The following is an 18,610-nucleotide window of genomic DNA, read 5'->3' on the forward strand; positions in this document are numbered from 1 at the left end:
AGGACTTGGTTATCAAAGCTAACATCATCAATATGGGAACAAGTCACAATTGCCTGTCAACCGATAGGATCAATGAGAAGAAATAGCATCACTTCTGGGGTATTCCTGCTACCTATGCATAACCCGAATCTAATGAAGTATCAGATGAATACAAATTGAGGGACATTCTACAAAATAATTGGCTCTTTCTCTTCAAAGTGTCAAAATTGAGGCGAACAAAGAAAGGAGGATTAAGACTTATACACCAATATTCATTTATTAGTTTTGACAAATATATAATGTATGATGTAACTATTAAAGGAAGCCAGGTGAAGGATATACTGGGACTCTGTATCTTTGCATCTTTTCTGTAAATCTCGATACCAAAATAAAAAGATTAATTTTTTTTAAAGTAAAAAAAAAAAAAAGACGATACAGATGAAGGAAGGCTGAAGAGACAGGACCACTGAAATGCAGCAGGTGATCCTGGACCTGAAAAATCCTTACTACAGAAGACAAGTAGGACAACGGGTGAAATCTGAATGAAGTCTGTGGGTTGGATAATAGTGTTTTATCAATGGTAACTTCCTGATTTTGAAACATTTGCATTGTGGTTATGTAGAGAATGTTCTCAATTTTAAGAAATACAGAAGTATTTAGAGGTTAAAAAAAAGAATCTGAGCAGCTCTCTCTGCCTGTACAGTTACCATCCTGCTCCAAACCACCACCATCTTTCACCTGTATCATTTTAATAGTCTTCTAACTGGTATCCCTGCCCATGCCTCTATTCAGTGTGTTTTCAATGCAAGAGCCATAATGATTGCTTAACACGTAAGTTAGAGCATGTGACTTCTCTGCTGAAAATCCTCCAATGGCCACCTAACCTACTTAGAGAAAAGCCAAAGTCCTTCAAATATCCCACAATGCCCTGCACAATCTGGCTTCTGGTGACCTTTCAGCCTTCATCGGTTTCTACTCTTCTCCTTGCTCATTACACTCCAGCCTCACTGGCCTCCTTGCTGTCCCTACCACACCAGGCACAGTGCACCCTCAGCCATCCCCTGTCCGGGCCATTCTTCCCCAGGTAGCCACATGGCTTACTCCTTCACTTCAGATTTTTATGCAAATATTTTCTTATTAGTGAGGCTTTCTCTGATGGTCCTATTTAAAATTTCAACCCCCTCCCACCTCTATCCCCTTTCAGTTTTATTGTTATTAACACTGATCACTAGCATCTGTCTATTTTATTACTTATTTATTGTCCACCTCCCTCCTACCCAGAATGTAAATTCCAAGAGGGCACGATGTATGCCTTTTTTGTTCCCAATGTATCTTCACTGCCTAGAACAGTATTTGACATGTAATTAGCTTTTCAGTAAGTATCTGTTGAATACATGGATGAAAAGCCAAGGCGTTCACTTCAGGCATGGCTTGATGTGGATCCTCAGCATGTGACTAGGACTTCGTCTTCACGTCTTAGCTCTGCTTTCCTCCGCATTGGCCTCAGGCTCAGGCTTGAGGAGCGATGGGTGGTGGCCTGGTGGCCACCAGCAGCTCCCAGATTTACCTGCTAACCAGCCGGCAACCCCATTGGAAAGAGAGTGCCTCTGTCTTGATGGCTCCAGTGAAAGCCTTAGAAATGAGTCATATTCTGGGTGTGGGTCAAGTGTCAATTCCTAAAACAATCTCTGAAGGTAGAGGAAGAAAATCCCGTGACTGGCCAGGCCTGAGTCATGGGGGCCCCTGGGGTCAGGGTGAAGTTCCGTTCTAATGGACTGCGCACGGGGAAGAGGTGGTTCCCTGAAAGGAAATGGAGCGCTCTCGCTGGAGGAAGAGGGACGGAGGCCGGCTGGCAGGAAAAACAGAGGTCCATCCCGTCCCCGGGAATGACCCACCGTCAGTCTTGGCCCAGAACAGCGCTCCTCTCTTGCCCCTCCAGCTTCACATCCAGCCATATCGACCTCCGCACTGTGCTGCGGTTCTGTCCTAAATGCCTTTCCACCTGTTTGTCTTCCTCGTCCTCCAGCGTCAGGTTCAGATATGAGCTCCCTTATGAAGACTCCTGACAGATGTACTCTCTCCCCCTGGTTATTTCTACTTCTCTTGTAGTTACCTTTTCATACTTTGCCGTATTTTACTGATTTGTATACCTTGTGAGCTCCTGGGGGGGGGGGTAAGTGTCCATTTCCAACGGTCCCAGCCGACACCCCACTCGCTCCGCAACTGCAGTGATTAGCTGCGCACCGGGGCCGCCAGGGCGCGCTGGGCGCCAGGCGCGAGGCCGCCGGGGGGCGGGAGGCGCGGTGATTGGCAGGAGCGGCCGTCAATCAGGCGCAGGCGGGAGCGGGGCGGGAGGCGGGGCCTGCATGAATGGGGCGCGCGGCGAGCGGGCTCCAGTCGGCGCTCGCGGGGGGAAGCCAGAGTCCCGGCAGGGAGTGGGTGGGAGGAAGCGAAGGAGGGGCGGGCGGGGGAGGAAGGGAAAGAGCGCGGGGGGCGGGGAGGGGCAGCGCCGGGTTGGTGCGCCGAGAGAGGCGAGGCGGTGTGAGCAAGAGTCGTGGCCCCCGTGCCGGTAGCTTCTGAGCCGCTGTCCGCTGCGCGGCCTCCGCCCTCGCTGCGGGCGGCCGCCTGCGGAACCCCGAGAAGCCCCCGGCGGCGTCCCCGACCGGGCCGAGGAGTGAGGACGGGGAGTCGGCGCTGAGAGAAGAGCCGGACCGAGCGGCCGAGCCCAAGGCCCCCGGGAGTGGAGGTGGGGGGCTGAGGCCCCCAAGGGGGCCCCGCCGCGATGGGCAACCTGGAGAGCGCCGATGGGGGTCCGGGCGAACCGCCCTCGGTCTCGCTGCTGCCGCCGCCCGGCAAGATGCCGATGCCTGAGCCCTGTGAGCTGGAAGAGAGGTTCGCCCTGGTGCTGGTGAGAGCGGAGCCCCGTCCCTTCCCCCTCCTACCGCCCCCCAGGTCGCAGCGCCGGGGTGGGATTTGGCCGCGGTTCCCCCGCTGGCCCACCCTTTCAGCCAGGGCTTCCGACAGACCCCGTCCCCCAGCGCCTTCCTGGAAGCCTCTGAGCAGCGCCGGCCGGCTGGCCCGTCAGCCCTCGGGGACCGAGGTCTCAGCCACTGGACACTTAGGCGGGGAGTCCCCAGCCCGGGACCGTCCCAGGATCCGGACTTCCTCCTCCTGCCCCCCACCCGCCTCCGGCTGCCCTCCTCACTTCTCCCCACTTCCCCGACGTGGTCTCCAGGCCCCTGAATTCTCATTCCTTCGCCTCTGGCTGGTGCGGGGAAAGTCAGAAGCTCGGGCCGGGCCACTCTTCAGCCTCAGTCAGGGCTCTCCGCTTGGGGAGGTTGCCTCTCGTGTTAATATGGAGGCTTTCCAGGGAGTGGGTCCCACTCCCAGCCCGGACCAGATGTTTGGGGGAGGTTACGGGGAACGGGGAGGGGACTGGCAGATCTTGAAGGAGGTGGAATAAAGAGTGATGCCATTCTACTCATTTTCAGAACGGCCTGCAGGCATCCTGCAAAGTTAGAGCGGATTTGCCTAAAAGCGCTGAACATGTGGATAAGCCATTTCACTAGTGTATTTTTCCAATTGAAACAATACACAAACCTTCCTGCCTCCCCTCCCCCCCCCCCTTGCTTTTTATGTTAAGCCCTAGTAGGCTGATTTGTGTTCTTTGCCTGTTCCTTTTTAGTCTTTCTGTAAGGTTCCCAGATGATCTGTACAGATGAGTTTTTAGAGCTGACTTTGGGGTTCTCCTTTGGTATGGGAGTTGGACATTGATTCCGGTGGCTCGGTGGACAGAGAGGATTGGAGCTGGTATCACTGGGATGGAGCCAGAAATATGATTGAGCTAAAAATGAAGTTTTGGAGAAAGAAAGTGAACTAGGTGATGGAATATTTACTAACAGGTAAAATAAAGGACCCGGGGAAATAGTTGCCAGTTCCTCAAAGAACTCTCTAAGAGGTAGTGTTAATGCTGCTGTTACTGTTGGTGTGACCTGAAGGGCTGACTTTGCCTTTGCCCATGAGAAGGGATAAGTTGTGGACTTAGCAGCCTTATTGGGTTTCATCTGCCTTGGAATGGTGAGATTAGATCTGTTGGCATCAGTGGAGCTGTCTTGAGATCCTGGTCTCTCTGATGGTGCAGAGCCTGACATCAGCCCACTGGCACCACAGCCAGATCAGAGAGCATCCATGGGGTGCCGAGGGGAAGCAGTGTTACTGGCACCTCTCTGCCCACAGCTTTGCAGAGGGCCAAAGGGACCTGGGCCATACATCCTGCGGCCCTCTGCATTTCCCCGTGCCTCCTAAGGGGGTTGGGGTGAGTCAGTGATTACTAATGTGCTGTGGCCATCTCTGGGACTTGGTGCCCTTGAGAACAAGAGCTCAACTGTTGGGAAAAACAGTGGGAGGGAATCTACACGCCAGTGGGGGTGTGAAAACCCCCAGTGAGCTGACATGATGTAGCCTCTGAAATAGTAGAGAAAGAAAGAGAAAGAGGTGGACTGGGTAGGGGGCTGCCTTAGGTAGGGGCTGCCAGGCCGTTTGTTGTGAGAGCTCAGAACCAGAATCAATCATGTCCTCATTGGAGCTTGGTTGATAAATTTGTTTAGTTGGCAAGTTGATGGCTTAATATTCACAAAATGCATGTGATTACTAGCCAAAGCACCCAGAAAACCCAGGTTAATCAGGGAACTGGACCACCCACTTGCAAGCCTTCCTTGCGGTATAAAGTTTTGATTTGTTTCCTTGTGGCTTTTGTTTTGGTCTTGTTTCTGTGTGCCTGAGCTGCTGCTGATGGGGGTTGGAACAGGGCAGGCCAGGGCTAGTTAGCTGTCTTAAGAGAGAAGGGGGTTTTACCTCACTTTTCCAACACAGGGAAATCGTGCTTTCTTGTGGACTTGAGTTCTCTAGGGGCTCTTAAATATCTCTTTTCCTCTGCTACTGAAACATGCCCTATGTAACTATCCTTCAGGAACAATACTAGCTGTTGGCTCTTTGACCCTGGAATAGTTTCAGGTGTGTATTTCTTGAAGTCAGGAGAAACAGAGTGTAGTAGAAAAAAACAGGGCTCATCTTAGCAACTGTCTTAACCAGTCTGAGCCACACCTATACATTTTATAGATTTACTTATCTGTAATTTGGAGCTAATAATACCCATACTATGGTATTGTGAAAAAAAGATGAGCCGTATGTAAGGAGCTTGACACCTAGTAGATACTCAATATATTAATATGTTTTTTAAAAATTGATTTGAGAGAGAGAGGAAGGGGAAGAAAGAGAGAGAGAGAGAGAGAGAGAGAGAGAGAGAGAGAGAGAAACATTGCTACATCCTGCCTGCCCTCTACTGGGGATCAAGCCCGCAACTCTGGCATGTGCCCTGACTGGGAATCCAACTGACGGCCTCTAGGTGCATGGAATGATGCTCACCCAACTGAGCCACACCAGCCAGGGCAGCTGCTTTTCTTGCTTACGTCAGACAATCAAGACAAGAGTCAGACAAGCTGCTCCTTTTTCATCCTTCCCCCCCCAAGGTTGTCAGTTTTACTATAATTGATTTGCTTTCAGAAAAAGCCAAATAGTATTTGGGGGATTTGTTGAGGTGACATGCTGGTGTCGTGATGAAGCATCTGGATTTTCAAGTCAAAGTGGGCTCAAATACTGGCTCTCTAGTCTATAGTTAGAAAAGTGTTTGACCTCAAGCAGGTTATTTAACCTCTTTGAGTCCCAGTTTCCTCTTATAAATAGGGATAATAATAGTATTTGCCACATGAGATTGTTATGTGGATTTAATGAAACTGGAAGTCAAGTACTTAGCAAAGTCTGCATCTACTATATGCTCACTAAGTAGTAATTTTAAATATGTAGTTCTTAGCAATGACTTAGATCTGAGACCACTTGTATTCCCAAATTTAGAAATCTGATGAAGCCAGTCTCAGGATATGTCTGCTCTGTTTGATGGAGGGCTTCCCCAGTCCCAGTGTATCTATGGAAACCCCCCTGAAAAGCACCCTGGTTGAGGAAGTTGCATCATTGCTGAGTCAAGACCACAGGCTCCCAGCTTTCTGATACAGACACATGATCTGAGCCATAGCCTGCAGCCGAGGTTGGAGAGCTCGAAGTCTGAGGTCATGAGGTGATTTGTTCAGGACATTGATCCCAGGAGTCCTAACCCAGCCCAGGACTTCCCTACTGACCCCCTTCATCCCTGGGTGTAGCTGAGGCCCCTTATTGGTCCCATCTGGCTTCCACCATACCCTGTGTACTGTACAAATAGTATTGTTTTCTAGGTGCCTTGATATGAAAAAGGTTGCAAGGCTGCTGTTAATGCTGTTTCTTTTGGATTCTTTCTTACCAGCACCGCCCCCTCCCCCCCCAAGTCTGAGCAGCAGCTTCTATTCTGTTAAGTATTGAGAAGTCTAAGGATGGGTAGTTATTGGGGCTCCTCTTTATTAATACTGGGATGAGAGCTGATCTCTGGTCTGATAAAGCACCAGTCTGTGTTTTGGTACCGAACTAGATTCTAGTCCACCCTTTACTACTCAGAAGCTAGCGTTCTGGCCAGTACCAGCATTTCCTTAGATAGAAAGGGGAGGTAGAGGACTGTAAGGGCATTGAAAGGATAACAGTTTTTCTCTTTGCTGACTTACTTAGGCTTGAAATAGAGTCTAAAGATTCTGACACCAGAAAAAGCCCTGAATATCCCTCAGGAGGAGGTTCTTGGCGTCAGGGTGGGGTCGTGTGACAGGCTGTCCCTGGCGTGGCTCCTCCTCTCACATTTCCCTGGTGACTTGGGGTTTTGCTGTAAGTGTGGCATTGATGTGGATGCTAAGCTGGTCTGGGTGCTAGTTGTCTAAGAGGCCTTGACGGACCTTCATTGAAACAGAAAGGGACTAGGGAAAAGTTGGGACTAAATATCAAGTTCCAAATTGCCATGGTGGAAATTTTTCCTCCAGCCCTGGAGATTTTGGTGAATTAGTTCAGGCTGGAATAGAACTCGGGGGAGGGAAAGTGCCCTTGACAGCAGCAGCAGGTGAGAGACATCAGTGAGAAGACCCTAGGCCACATAGAGGAGCTTGACCTTCCCATGTGACCCTGCCTTAGACTAGGGGAGGTGTGTGTATGTATGTGTGAGGATGGTTTGGTGGAATGGATTCCCTGTCATTTGGAAATGTTTCCATTGTTCAGAAGGAGATTCAGATTAGATTTGTTTCCTATTTCTCTTAAAGTAATATTCTCTAAAAAAAAGTATGGGCAATTAGAAGAAAAGATTGAAGAAAATCATCCATATTTTTTTAGTTCCTTTGCCAAATGCAGCCAAATGTTTTATTTTTTTTTCTCTGCGTAAGGTTTTATATAATCTCCAGTTTGGGGTGTTTTTGTTGTTATTTTATTAGTTTCCCCAGGCTAATCATTGTAAACATTTTAAAATGCTTGTACAGTGGTCCATCAAATGAATGGACCATTGTTTACTTAAGTTTCACCCTATTGTTGGACATTTAGGTTATTTGCCATCATAAACAAGTTGTGATGAACATCTTGGTGTACAAAGACTTTTCATTATTTAGAGTTTTCCTTAGGATAGAAACCCAAAATTGAACATGCCAGATTGTAGGATATGTTTTTAAGTACCTAAATACATATTTCTAAATGGTTTTCTAAAAAGAGAATAATGTATATGAGTATCCTCACAGAGAGGGAGGAGGATTGAGAATAGCTTCTTCTGATTATGAAAATAATACACATTTATTAAGCAAATTTGGAAGTTCAAAATATAAAAAAGTACAAAGTATATCGAAGAGTATAAAGAAGAGAATTAAGCCCTAGCTGGTTTTGCTCAGTGGATAGAGCATCAGACTGCGGACTGAAAGGTTCTGGGTTCGATTCGGGTCAAGGGCATGTACCTAGGTTGCAGGCTCGATCCCTGGCCCAGGTCAGGGTACATGTGGGAGACAACCAACGATGTTTCTCTCTTCCCTTCCCTTCCACTCTAAAAATAAGTGGAAAAATATCCTCTGGTGAGGATTAACAATAGCAACAAAAATCACCTGTAATCTCACTATCTTCTATTAACATGTTGATGTATTCTTATGTATTCTAACAAATAGGATCATACTATGCATATTGTTTTATAAACTGACTTTTTATTTTACTGTTTTAAAAAAAATATTTTTATTGATTTTAGAGAGAAGAAGGGAGAGGGAGAAAGAGATAGAACATCAATGAGAGAGAATCATTGATCAGCTGCCTCCTACACACACCCTACTGGGGATCAAGCCCACAACCCAAAAATGTTCCCTGACCAGGAATTGAATCGTGACCTCCTGGTTCATATTTGATGCTCAACCACTAAGCTATACCAGCCAGGCTTATTTTACTATATTAAGCATTTTCTCATTTGTTTAAATATTCTTCAGTATCATAATTTTATGGCTGCATAGTACTCTATAATATCATATTTTATTAATGCCTTATATTTTTCTCTCTCTTTTTGCTACTGTTATTAACACTGTGATGAATATCCTGTGTATAAACATTTGTGTACATCTCTGATTATTTTCTTAGGATAAATTATGAGAAGTCAAGTTATGGGTTATGAGGGTATATGCTTTTTAAAGGCTTTTGATAAATATGCCTTATAAAAAAGTTGTACCAGTTTGCTTTTTCACTCATAGTGTCAGTATCTTCCTTTCTCTATAAACTAACAATTACTAGATGATTTAATTTTTAAAAATCTTTGCCAATTTCATTAATGAGAAATGATATCTTGTTTTACTTTGCATTTCTATCAACATTTCATCATAGGTGTTTTGGCCATTGTTTGTGTCCTTTGCTCTCTATTGGGATTTTATTATATATATATATATATATATATATATATATATATATATATTTCTATATAATGTATACATTTTCATACTTTTCCATTATAAAATATTTCTTTCATATAACTATGTAAGATTAAAAAATAATAAAATGACCAACAGTGTATTCACTGTGTGTTCTTGAAATTGCTTCCTGTCCCTTAAAATTTATTCTCCTTGCTGGCTTATCTGGGATGAAAAAGCTCTTTTAACTCAGGATTTGTTGGGTCTCTTTCTGTAGCTAGGACAGTCCAGGTGGCAGCCACACCAGTGTTTCATAGCTCTATCTGTGGGGAAACAACTGCTACAGCTGGTGAGAACAGGAACTGGTGGTGGTGGAAATAGAGCTAATCTTCACTGAAGTGAAAAAAGAAGCCAAGGTGGAGAGGAAATGAGACCACAGATCCTTCCCTGCCCCTGAGGTTGCCTGGGAAGGCTAGTTAGAGCCAGGGCCCTGTTCTGTGGTCAAGACCAAACTATCCTCCCTAGAACTGACTGTAGTGGTCGAGGGGACCGCAGTGCTGCTTCCTGAAGTTCATGTGTTATCTGGTCAGCCAGGCTGGTCACCTCCATTCTAGGGATACATTCTACCAAGTCTGAGCTGAACTGAAGCAGTGCCAGGGAAAGGCCGGGGGTTCATTCCATTTCGGAAGTGCACTTTAGAGAAGAGGAAGGACCTTTTTCTTTGAAGATAAGATAGGGTGCTATCTCTACACAGCTTCCCCCCACCCTCGCTTCTCTCTGGATATTTTAGGGGCGTTTCTTAGAACAGCCCCAGATGGGAACTTGAGGATTTTAAGATTGTCATCCATGATGAAGAAAAGTGGATTCCACAAAAGAGGTGAGCTGGGCAGCTAGAATTCCTGAGTTCCCGTTTCTAGTCTCTCTCTTGCCTCCCTCAGCAGAGCCACATCTTGGTATTTTGTTTTCCTTTCATGGGGGAGATTGAGCCCCCAAGAAAGATGTGGAGCTATAAGGCTGCCTCTCTGTCCTTGAGATACTTGGGTTGTCTTTGCCTCCCACCCTCCATTCTGCTTCTCTTTTCAAAAATCTTTCAGAATCTGCTTTTCAGATTTTCTTATCCTTTCTGTATTCTATCACCTCACAACTTTACTAATATGCATATTCTTTTCAGTTTATAAAGTACTTTGAGTTTCTTGAAAGGTGTTCTAAGTAATGTTCAGAACTGCAAGGAGCTAACAGATTTATTTATGCGACAAATTTTGCCAGAAAGGAACGGTTTAGGCTATTGTATACCCGTGTATATTCTTGTCCTCATCTCTTCCCCTTGTCCCCTCCCCATCTCTTTTACCACCACTTTAACTTAGCATTATCATCAGGGCTGGAGTTGGGTTGGTAGTTTTGCCTCTGGGTGCCTACAAATATTAACAGGGAAGGCATGTATGTATTCTCTTCCCCTGCTTGCTCATTTCTACTCAGATCTAGGCTAGAGAATGTCATAACCCTCCTCCAATTGCTCATCCCTCTCTAAGTAAGCTGGTATTTGGGTACTTTATCCTGTTACCCTGTTTCAAGAACTGCCTACAGCTTAAAGTAGTTAGTTTCTGCTCAGTTTTTCCCTGCTTCCATGTAGGGAGCTGGGGAGCCAATCCCTAGATCTTCCCCCGGTTTCCCATGTAACCTGAAAAAAAAATCCATTCTGGGTGGAAGTAGTTAGTGTGAGACTCTTGCTGGCTCAGGATGGTTTGAAAGAAAGAGTATCAGTTTGGAGTCAGAAGATTTGGGTTCTGATCCAGCTTTATAGCCTCCCCCTTCCCCCCTCTCCCTACTGAATGATTGGGCAAAACCTAGAACTTTCCTAAGCCAATTTCATCCTTTATGAAATGGGTGATGATAATACCTACCTTACAGTGTCTGGAGTAAGCTTAAAGTAGGAAAAAACATAGTGAAAAAACTTTGTAATCTATAAAGGTTATACAAGTAAATGTTTGAGCCCTATACAGTACCCACTATAGCACCTCTGTTTCTTTAAGTTAAAGTGGTTCTCAAATGGGGCGGGAGTGGGGCGGGGGGGGGGGGGGGGGTGGGGGGGGTGGGAGGAAGGGAGGGGGGAGGTATTGTCCCAGCAGGGAGTTTTGGGAAACAAGTGAGGATTTGTTTATCACATTGAAGGGAGGGGGGATATTAACCACCCTAAGGTGTTTGGGCCATCCTCACACAATAAAGAATAATCCTATAGCCCTAGCCGGTTTGGCTCAGTGGATAGAGCATTGGCCTGCAGACTGAAGGGTTTCGGGTTCGATTCTGGTCAAAGGCACATACCTGGGTTGTGGGCTCGATCCCCAGTGTGGGGCAATTAAAAAAAAGAAAAAGAAAGAAGAATGATCCTATGCACAATGCTGATAAGCACCCCTGCTGAGAATCCTCTTCTAATCTTTACCTTGTTGTCCTGTGTTTCTGTTAGAGGTGAAGCTTCCAGAGCAGTACAAGTGAAGGCAGAGCCGTGGTTGTTGTGCTTTCTTTGTTTTCCCATTTCCTATTATTAGAGGCAGATCTCTGGTTTCTTTTTTCACCTCTACCTGTAGGTTCAATGCTTGATTCCCTCTACTCTGTGGGTTCTACTCTGAAACTTATCACGAAGCAGCTTGGGCCTGGCCTGGTGGTCGGCGTGGCCCAATCGTTGAACATCGACCTAGGAACCAGGAGGTCATGGTTCGATTCCCAGTCAGGGCATTTGCCCAGGTTGTGGGCTCGGGCTCAGATCCCCAGTGTGGAGCATGCAGGAGGTAGCCAATCAGTGATTCTCTCTCATTATTGATGTTTCTCTCTCTCTCTCCCCCTCGCCCTTCCTCTCTGAAGTCAATAAAAATATATTAAAAAGAAGAATAAGATGAAGCATGTATGAGCCAGTGTGGCTCAGTTAGATGGGGCATCGTCCCATGCACTAAAGGGTCTCAGATTCAATTTCCAGGTTATGTGCTCCATCCCCAGTTGGGGCAGGTGTGGAAGGCAACTGACTGACGTTTCTTTCTCAGATCAATGTTTCTCTCTCCCTCTCCCTTCCTCTCTCTCTAAAGAAAAAGAGAGAGAGAGAAGCAGCTTGGGGTATACATACTTCACTGCTGACCTTTGTCTACCCTCTGGATAGTTTGTCAAACCAGGGTAAAAGTTCTTCTAGTTTGGAAATATATTTGAGAGATCTTTCAACAGTGCTTCTGAATCTTTTGGGTAATGGACCCTTATTTATTTATTTATTTACTTACTTACTTACTTATTTATTTTTATTTATTTTTTTAAATATATTGATTTTTCACAGAGAGGAAGGGAGAGAGATAGAGAGTTAGAAACATCGATGAGAGAGAAACATCGATCAGCTGCCTCCTGCACATCTCCCACTGGGGATATGCCCGCAACCCAGGCACATGCCCCCGACCGGAATCGAACCCGGGACCCCCCAGTCCGCAGGCCGACGCTCCATCCACTGAGCCAAACCGGCTTTGGCTACTTACTTATTTATTTTTATTGATTTCAGAGAGGAAGAGAGAGATAGAAACATCAATAATGAGAGAGAATCATTGATTGGCTGCCTCCTGCACGCCCCATATTGGGGATTGAGCCCGCAACCTGGACATGTGCCCTTGACCAGAATCGCACCCAGGACCCTTCAGTCCACAGGCCAACACTCTATCCACTGAGCCAAACCAGCTAGGGCTAGGGACCCTTTTAAAAATCTGATTAAACCTGTTACCCTCTAATTCTCCCGCCCCCCGTGCATATGTGCAGATGTGTGTGTGTGTGCGCGCGCACACACACACACCCACACCCACACCCACACACACTATTAGGAGGGGGAGGGGTTATAGCCCATTCTTGGATCTGCTAGGGAATCCTCCCTGGCCTTGAGTCAGAAGAATGGGAAGATAATGTTGGGTGAGGAGAAGCCACTGCAGTACTTGATACAAACAGTACTCTTGATATTTTGTAAGGAGAAGAGCCCTGGTTATCAGTTCAGATAAAATGCCTCTGTTGGTGGTTCCAAAAAGAGCTTGTTGAAACTTGGCTGACTCCCATTCAGAGAGAGATAGTCTGGCCCCTGGACATTTTGATTTAAACTTTGATTAAGGAAGGTTTGTGGTAGGGTCTGCCCCTTTGAGCTAGATCCTCAGGAACAGTGGTCACCAACCGGTGGTCCGCGGACCACTGGTGGCCTGTGAGGTCCGAAAGGTTGGCGACCGCTGCTCAGGAACATCCAGGTAGGGTTGACAGGATGTACTTTTACAAGCCAGGGAAACCAGCGGTATTCTTGCAGTATGTCCCAAAGGTTAGATTATATCCTGTGTTTGGAGGTATTGCTTGCCTAAAGCTGCAATTCCCTCCTGCAAGCCTAAGGTCTCCGGGACTATCCAGACAGTTGGCTTCCCAGGGTGTGCATGAGAGGGGACTGCGAGCATCCAGTCTCTAGATGTTACTTCTATGCTTAAATCCTCTTGCTTTCTACCTTACAAAAGCAAAATGAAAAACAAAAAAACCTACCCTTTTTCTTACTGCTCAGAATATTTTATACTAAATTTTTTGAAGAAAAATTCAGATCTTTTGGGGGTCCTTACTTATCCGAATAAAAGTGTTTTTTTTAGGACAATGTAAGAGCATTTTTTTCTGTGTGGAGTCTCCCATCTCATTCTTTTAGGAATGGCTTAGTTTCTTGTCGCCACCAAATGCCTGGATTTAACTTGTATATATTAAGGAAAGAGAATTAACATTTGTTGAGTATATGCTGCATGCTTTTACATTTAACTTGACAACAACTCTGTGAGACAGTTACTTCTATTTTACAGGTGATGAAATCAGTTAACCCCTCTGAGGTCTTAGCTAAATGTCACTTACTTTTAGCAAAAATTTTTGGCAAGATATTTTGTTCATGTTAAAAGGACTGCTAGAAATACAACTTATAAAAGATGCTTAACCCTCGATTTTATATATATATATATATATATATATATATATATATATGTATTTAAAAATGCATAGAAAATCTTCTGGAAGGACACAAATAAAACTGATAACAATAGTTACCTCTAGGCTGCAAGGAGGGAACCATAATGGGATAAACAAGAGTCAAAGGGAATTTAGCTTTATCCTGTTTACATTTTTTGCAAGAAGAATGTGCTTATGTGTTCATTATATAATTAAAAGTTAAAGAAAATTTTTTTTACCTCACTATAAATCAAGGAAGTGAACATTTAAATAATATACTTTTAATACTAATTATCTGGGTGAAATTTTAAAGATTGATAATGTCTGTGGTTGTCATTATGATACATTAATACACTACTAATGGTAGAATAATTTGGTACAGACATTTTAGAAGGCATTTTATAGGGTTTATCAATTTCAAATATTCATACTCTTTAACTCAGCCATCTCACTTCCAGGAAACTGCCCTATAGAACTGTTTACACATGTGCATGAAGGTGCCTGGAAAGGATCCTCGAAGCTGCATTGTTTAACAGTAAAAAACTAGAAACAACTTGAATGTACATTTCCTGCCCAAATCTATTTCTCTTCCATTCATCTAGTTACTCAAGGCAAATACTGGGAGTTCTCTTTAATATTTCCTTCTTCCTTCCTCCTTTCCAATCTATCAGCAAGCCTTGCCAAGTTTTTTCTCAAAGGAAATCTCAGATTTACCCATTCTCTCTATCTCTACTGCCACCTGCCTCAGTCAAAGCCAATATCGGCTCTTCCTTGTATTACATCCAACTACTAGCCTCCGTTTCCTCTACTGCCCCTTTCTCCATCCTCTTATCCATTCTCCACAAAGCAAGTCAAATTTTATTGATTTGAGAGAGAGGGGGGAAGGGAGAGAGAAAGAGAAACATCGATTTGTTGTTCCACTTATTTATGCATTCACTGGTTGCTTCTTACATGTGCCCTGACCAGGGATCAAACCTGCAACCTTGGTGTATCAGGATGACACTCCAACTAACTGAGCCACCTGGCCAGGGCAACAGCCAAGTTTAAACTATAAATCAACTAGCATTATCCCCCTGCTTAGTACTAAAAAAAAAAAAAAAAAAAAAAAAGCAAAGTCCTGGCCTTGGCCCTTAGGGACTGCATAACTTGGCTCCTGCTGACCTCTTTAACCTTACTTGCCTTCCTGTTTACTAAGCTTCACATTAGCCTTCTTTCAGTTCAGGAAAAATTCCTTTCTGTCTCAGGTCCTTTGCACAAGATGTTTCCTCTCCTGGAATGCCCTTTCCCTGGCTCTTCAAATGGCTTGGTCCAGCTTATGTGTCAGGTCTCAGTTTTAAAAATGCCATCTCTCAGAGAGACCTTTCTCCCTTATTATTCTCTGTCTTAGTGTCCTATTCATTTTTTTGGTATTATTTTCCATTTAGAAATTATTTGCTTGATTATTTATTATCTGTCTCTTTAGACTGTTGACTCCATGAAGGTGGAGACTTTATGTATGCTTATCACTATTACAGCCAAGTAGGCACCCAATAAACAATTGTGGCTGATGGGAATCTTCAAGATATGTACATATTTGTATAAATATAATAATCTAAAAAAGCAATTGAAAGAAGACTATATATAATCCTATCTAATAAAACAGAAACATGGTAATTAGCCATACCTCCGCTACCCTTCCCATTGGCTAATCAGGGTGATATGCAAATTAACTGCCAGCCAAGATGGCGGCCGGCAGCCAGGCAGCTTGAAGCGAACATGAGGCTTGCTTGCTTCAGTGACGGAGGACTCCAATGTTCCCGCCTGCCGCTGCCGGCCTCTGAGCTTGCAGTTTGAAACATTGTTATAAGTATACAAGCTAAATAAAACCCCAGAAACCTGCTTTCAGCCAGCCAGGATCTCAGAGCTGGAGTTGAAACAGTGTTTCGATTATAGAACCCAAACAAACCAGATACCTGCTTTCAGCAGCCGAGGCCTAAGAGCTGGAGCCAAGCCTCAGAGCTAAAGCTGGCCCAGAATAAAAAAAAAAAAGAAAAAAAGGAGCCGTTGGGAGCTTCAGTCACCCGTCAGCCTGAAAACAGCCCTCAGCCCCTCACCCAGACTGGCCAGGCACCCCAGTGGGGACCCCCACCCTGGAGGGTGTGTGACCAGCTGCAAACAGCCATAAGCCCCTCACCCAGGCTGGCCAGGCACCCAAGCGGGACCCCCACCCTGATCCAGGACACCCTTCAGGGCAAACCAGCCGGCCCCCACCCGTGTACCAGGCCTCTATCCTATATAGTAAAAGGGTAATATGCCTCCCAGCACCGGGATCAGCGTGACAGGGGGCAGCGCCCAAACCCCCTGATTGCCCTGCGGCTCTGTGTGTAACAGGGTGCGGCGCCCCAACCCGCTGATCGGCTCTGCTCTGTGGGTGACAGGGGGCGGTGCCCCAACTCCCCTATCGGCCCTACTCTGTGAGTGACCGGGGGAGGGTAGGGGGAGCTCCTCAACCCCCTGATTGGCCCTGCTCTGTGCGTGACGGGGGAGCTCCCCAACCCCCTATTGACCCTGCTCTGTGCATGACAGGGTACAGAGCCCCAACCCCCCTGATGGGCCCTGCTCTGTGAGTGACAGGGGGCAGCACCCCAACCCCCTGATTGGCCCTGCTCTATGCGTGACGGGGTGGCACCGCAACCTGCCCATCGACCCTGCCTTGAGTGTGACAGGGGGCGGTGCCCCAACCCCCAATCGGCCCTACCCTGAGCGTGACTGAGGGTGGCATCCTAACCTTCCGATCCACCCTGCTCTGTGCATGACAGGGGGCAGCGCCCCAACTCCCCAATCAGCCCTGCTCTGAGCCCGACCAGGGGCTGCACCTAGGGATTGGGCCTGCCCTCTGCCACCCGGGAGCAGGCCTAAGCCAGCAGGTCATTATCTCCCGAGGGGTCCCAGACTGCGAGAGGGCACAGGCCGGGCTGAGGGACCTCCTCTCCCCCCTGAGTGCACAAATTTTTGTGCACTGGGCCTCTAGTGCTTTATAAAGCCACATGTTTGTCTGTTAATGTATAGAAAAAAGGCCTGGAGGAGTCACCACCAAGTTGTTAACTGTGATGACCTAAAGAGCGGGGTGGGTATGGTTTTTTATTCTATAAGTTTTTGAGTTGATTGATTTTTTAAAAAATGTACTCATTCCTCCTTTAAGAAAAAAGGAAGAATAAAAATAGGGGAGGAAGACTCAACTTTTATTGCTTAAAAGAAAACTCCTTTCTCTTATTCTCTGCACTGAGTCAAAAGAAGAGAAGAAAAGGGAGACAGGCCACCAGTGGGGTCAGCAACTGGCCAAGCCCTTTCCCTGCCCTGTGCTGAGCTTGGTACTAGTTTTCAGAGTAGAAAGAATCCTAAGAGCTGCTCTTCTGCCCTGAAGCTGTATTTTAAGTTCTTAAATGTAGGCATGGTCTTGGTCCCCCAGACACAGCCAGTCTGGGTATTTTTAGCCTCTTTCATTTCCAGGCCAGTGAAAGCTGCACCTTCAGCCTTAGCAGAACGATAGCAGGTGAAGTCAGCGAAGAGAATACACAGAAGCTCTGGGCTTCACTGCAGCTGAGCTTCCCAAATTCAGATCAGTTCAGCGGCCCTGACCCCCATGGAAGCCACATTCTCTAGATTCTTGTCTCCCAGGAATATGGATAGTTCATAATCTTAATAACTAACATTTATTGAGTGCTAATTCATGCCAGGCACCATGCAAAGCTCTTTACATACATTATCTCATTTAATCATCACAACTCTATGAAGTAGTTATTATTATCTCCATTTTATAGGTGAAGACACTGAGGTCCACAGAGGTTAAATAGCTCATTTGGGTCATACAGTTAGGTGTTGAAGTCTGGATTTGAATCTAAGCAGTCTGACTCCAAAGCTCATATCCTCAACTACAGTTTCCTCCTCTTTCCAGGGTCAGTCCTCTTTGCCCTCAGTGCTGCTTTGGAGGTGATTGTGTAGATTATGGAATATAGGGGAAGTTCCAGAACAAGTCTTCCTTTGCTAAGAGGTGTGGTGGAAAGTTTTGGGTTTTGGGGTCAGCCATACTTGGATTTGAATCTCAGCTCTCCCACCAGAACATTCATGATTCAACAAGTTTTTGTTGTTTGTTTTTTGTGTTTTTTACTTTCTTTGTGCCAGTGATACCACTGGGTATACAGTGGTGAAAAAACAAATTATCACCTTTGCCTTCATGGGGAAAGACATTAAACAAATAAATATTTAGTTATAAATTATATTTCCCTGGGAGGCAAAGAACAGATTATTAGGAGAGAGCATAACCAAGGCTCCTGTCTAATTGAAGGCCAGCGACAGAGAGCCTTGGAAGTCTATGAGAAACTTTCTACTTTCATTTCATGTTCTTTCCTTTCTTGATTTATTAAGGAAATGTGTCTTAGATGCCTGCTGTATACACAGCACTTTTCTGAGTGCTTTGGAGAATACCAAAGAAATAGAAGACAATGGCCACTAAGTTGGAGAAACAGAATATTTATTTTTTTCAGAATATTTATTTTGAACTGTACTTTGGTCTACGGCCATATTACCCTGAACGCGCCCGATCTCGTCTGAACTGTACTTTGAACTAGAGAATTAAAACAAGTTGTCTATGAGGATCTTTATGTGCCTCAGTTATCTTATCCATAATATGGGAATACTATTTTTTGTTCAATCACATGTATTTTGTTGTTGTTGTTAATTCTCACCCGAGGATATTTTTTTCCATTGATTTTTTTTTAGAGAGAGTGGAAGAGAGTGGGGGGAGACAGAGAGAGAAACATTGATGTGAGAGAGAGACATTAATTGGTTGCCTCCTGCAC

The 18,610-nt window shown here is 45.5% G+C and overlaps 1 protein-coding gene across 3 annotated transcripts in view; it reads left to right on the forward strand.

Annotated features, from left to right (window-relative positions):
• Positions 1-2,503: 2,503 nt before the first annotated feature.
• FMNL3 (formin like 3) overlaps positions 2,504-18,610 on the forward strand; it is a gene marked incomplete at its 5' end in the record, with an annotated part of 57,809 nt that continues 41,702 nt past the window's right edge. Inside the window, one exon of one of the 3 annotated variants that reach the window (XM_081082652.1) lies at positions 2,504-2,887. In XM_081082652.1, coding sequence (XP_080938778.1) covers positions 2,762-2,887 — 126 coding nt within the window. The remainder of the gene's footprint in view (positions 2,888-18,610) is intronic. The other 2 variants (XM_081082651.1, XM_081082653.1) reach the window with 2 other exon arrangements.

The sequence above is a fragment of the Myotis nattereri genome (assembly GCF_964212035.1).
Source record: "Myotis nattereri genome assembly, chromosome: 2".
Taxonomy (NCBI): Eukaryota; Metazoa; Chordata; class Mammalia; order Chiroptera; family Vespertilionidae; genus Myotis; species Myotis nattereri.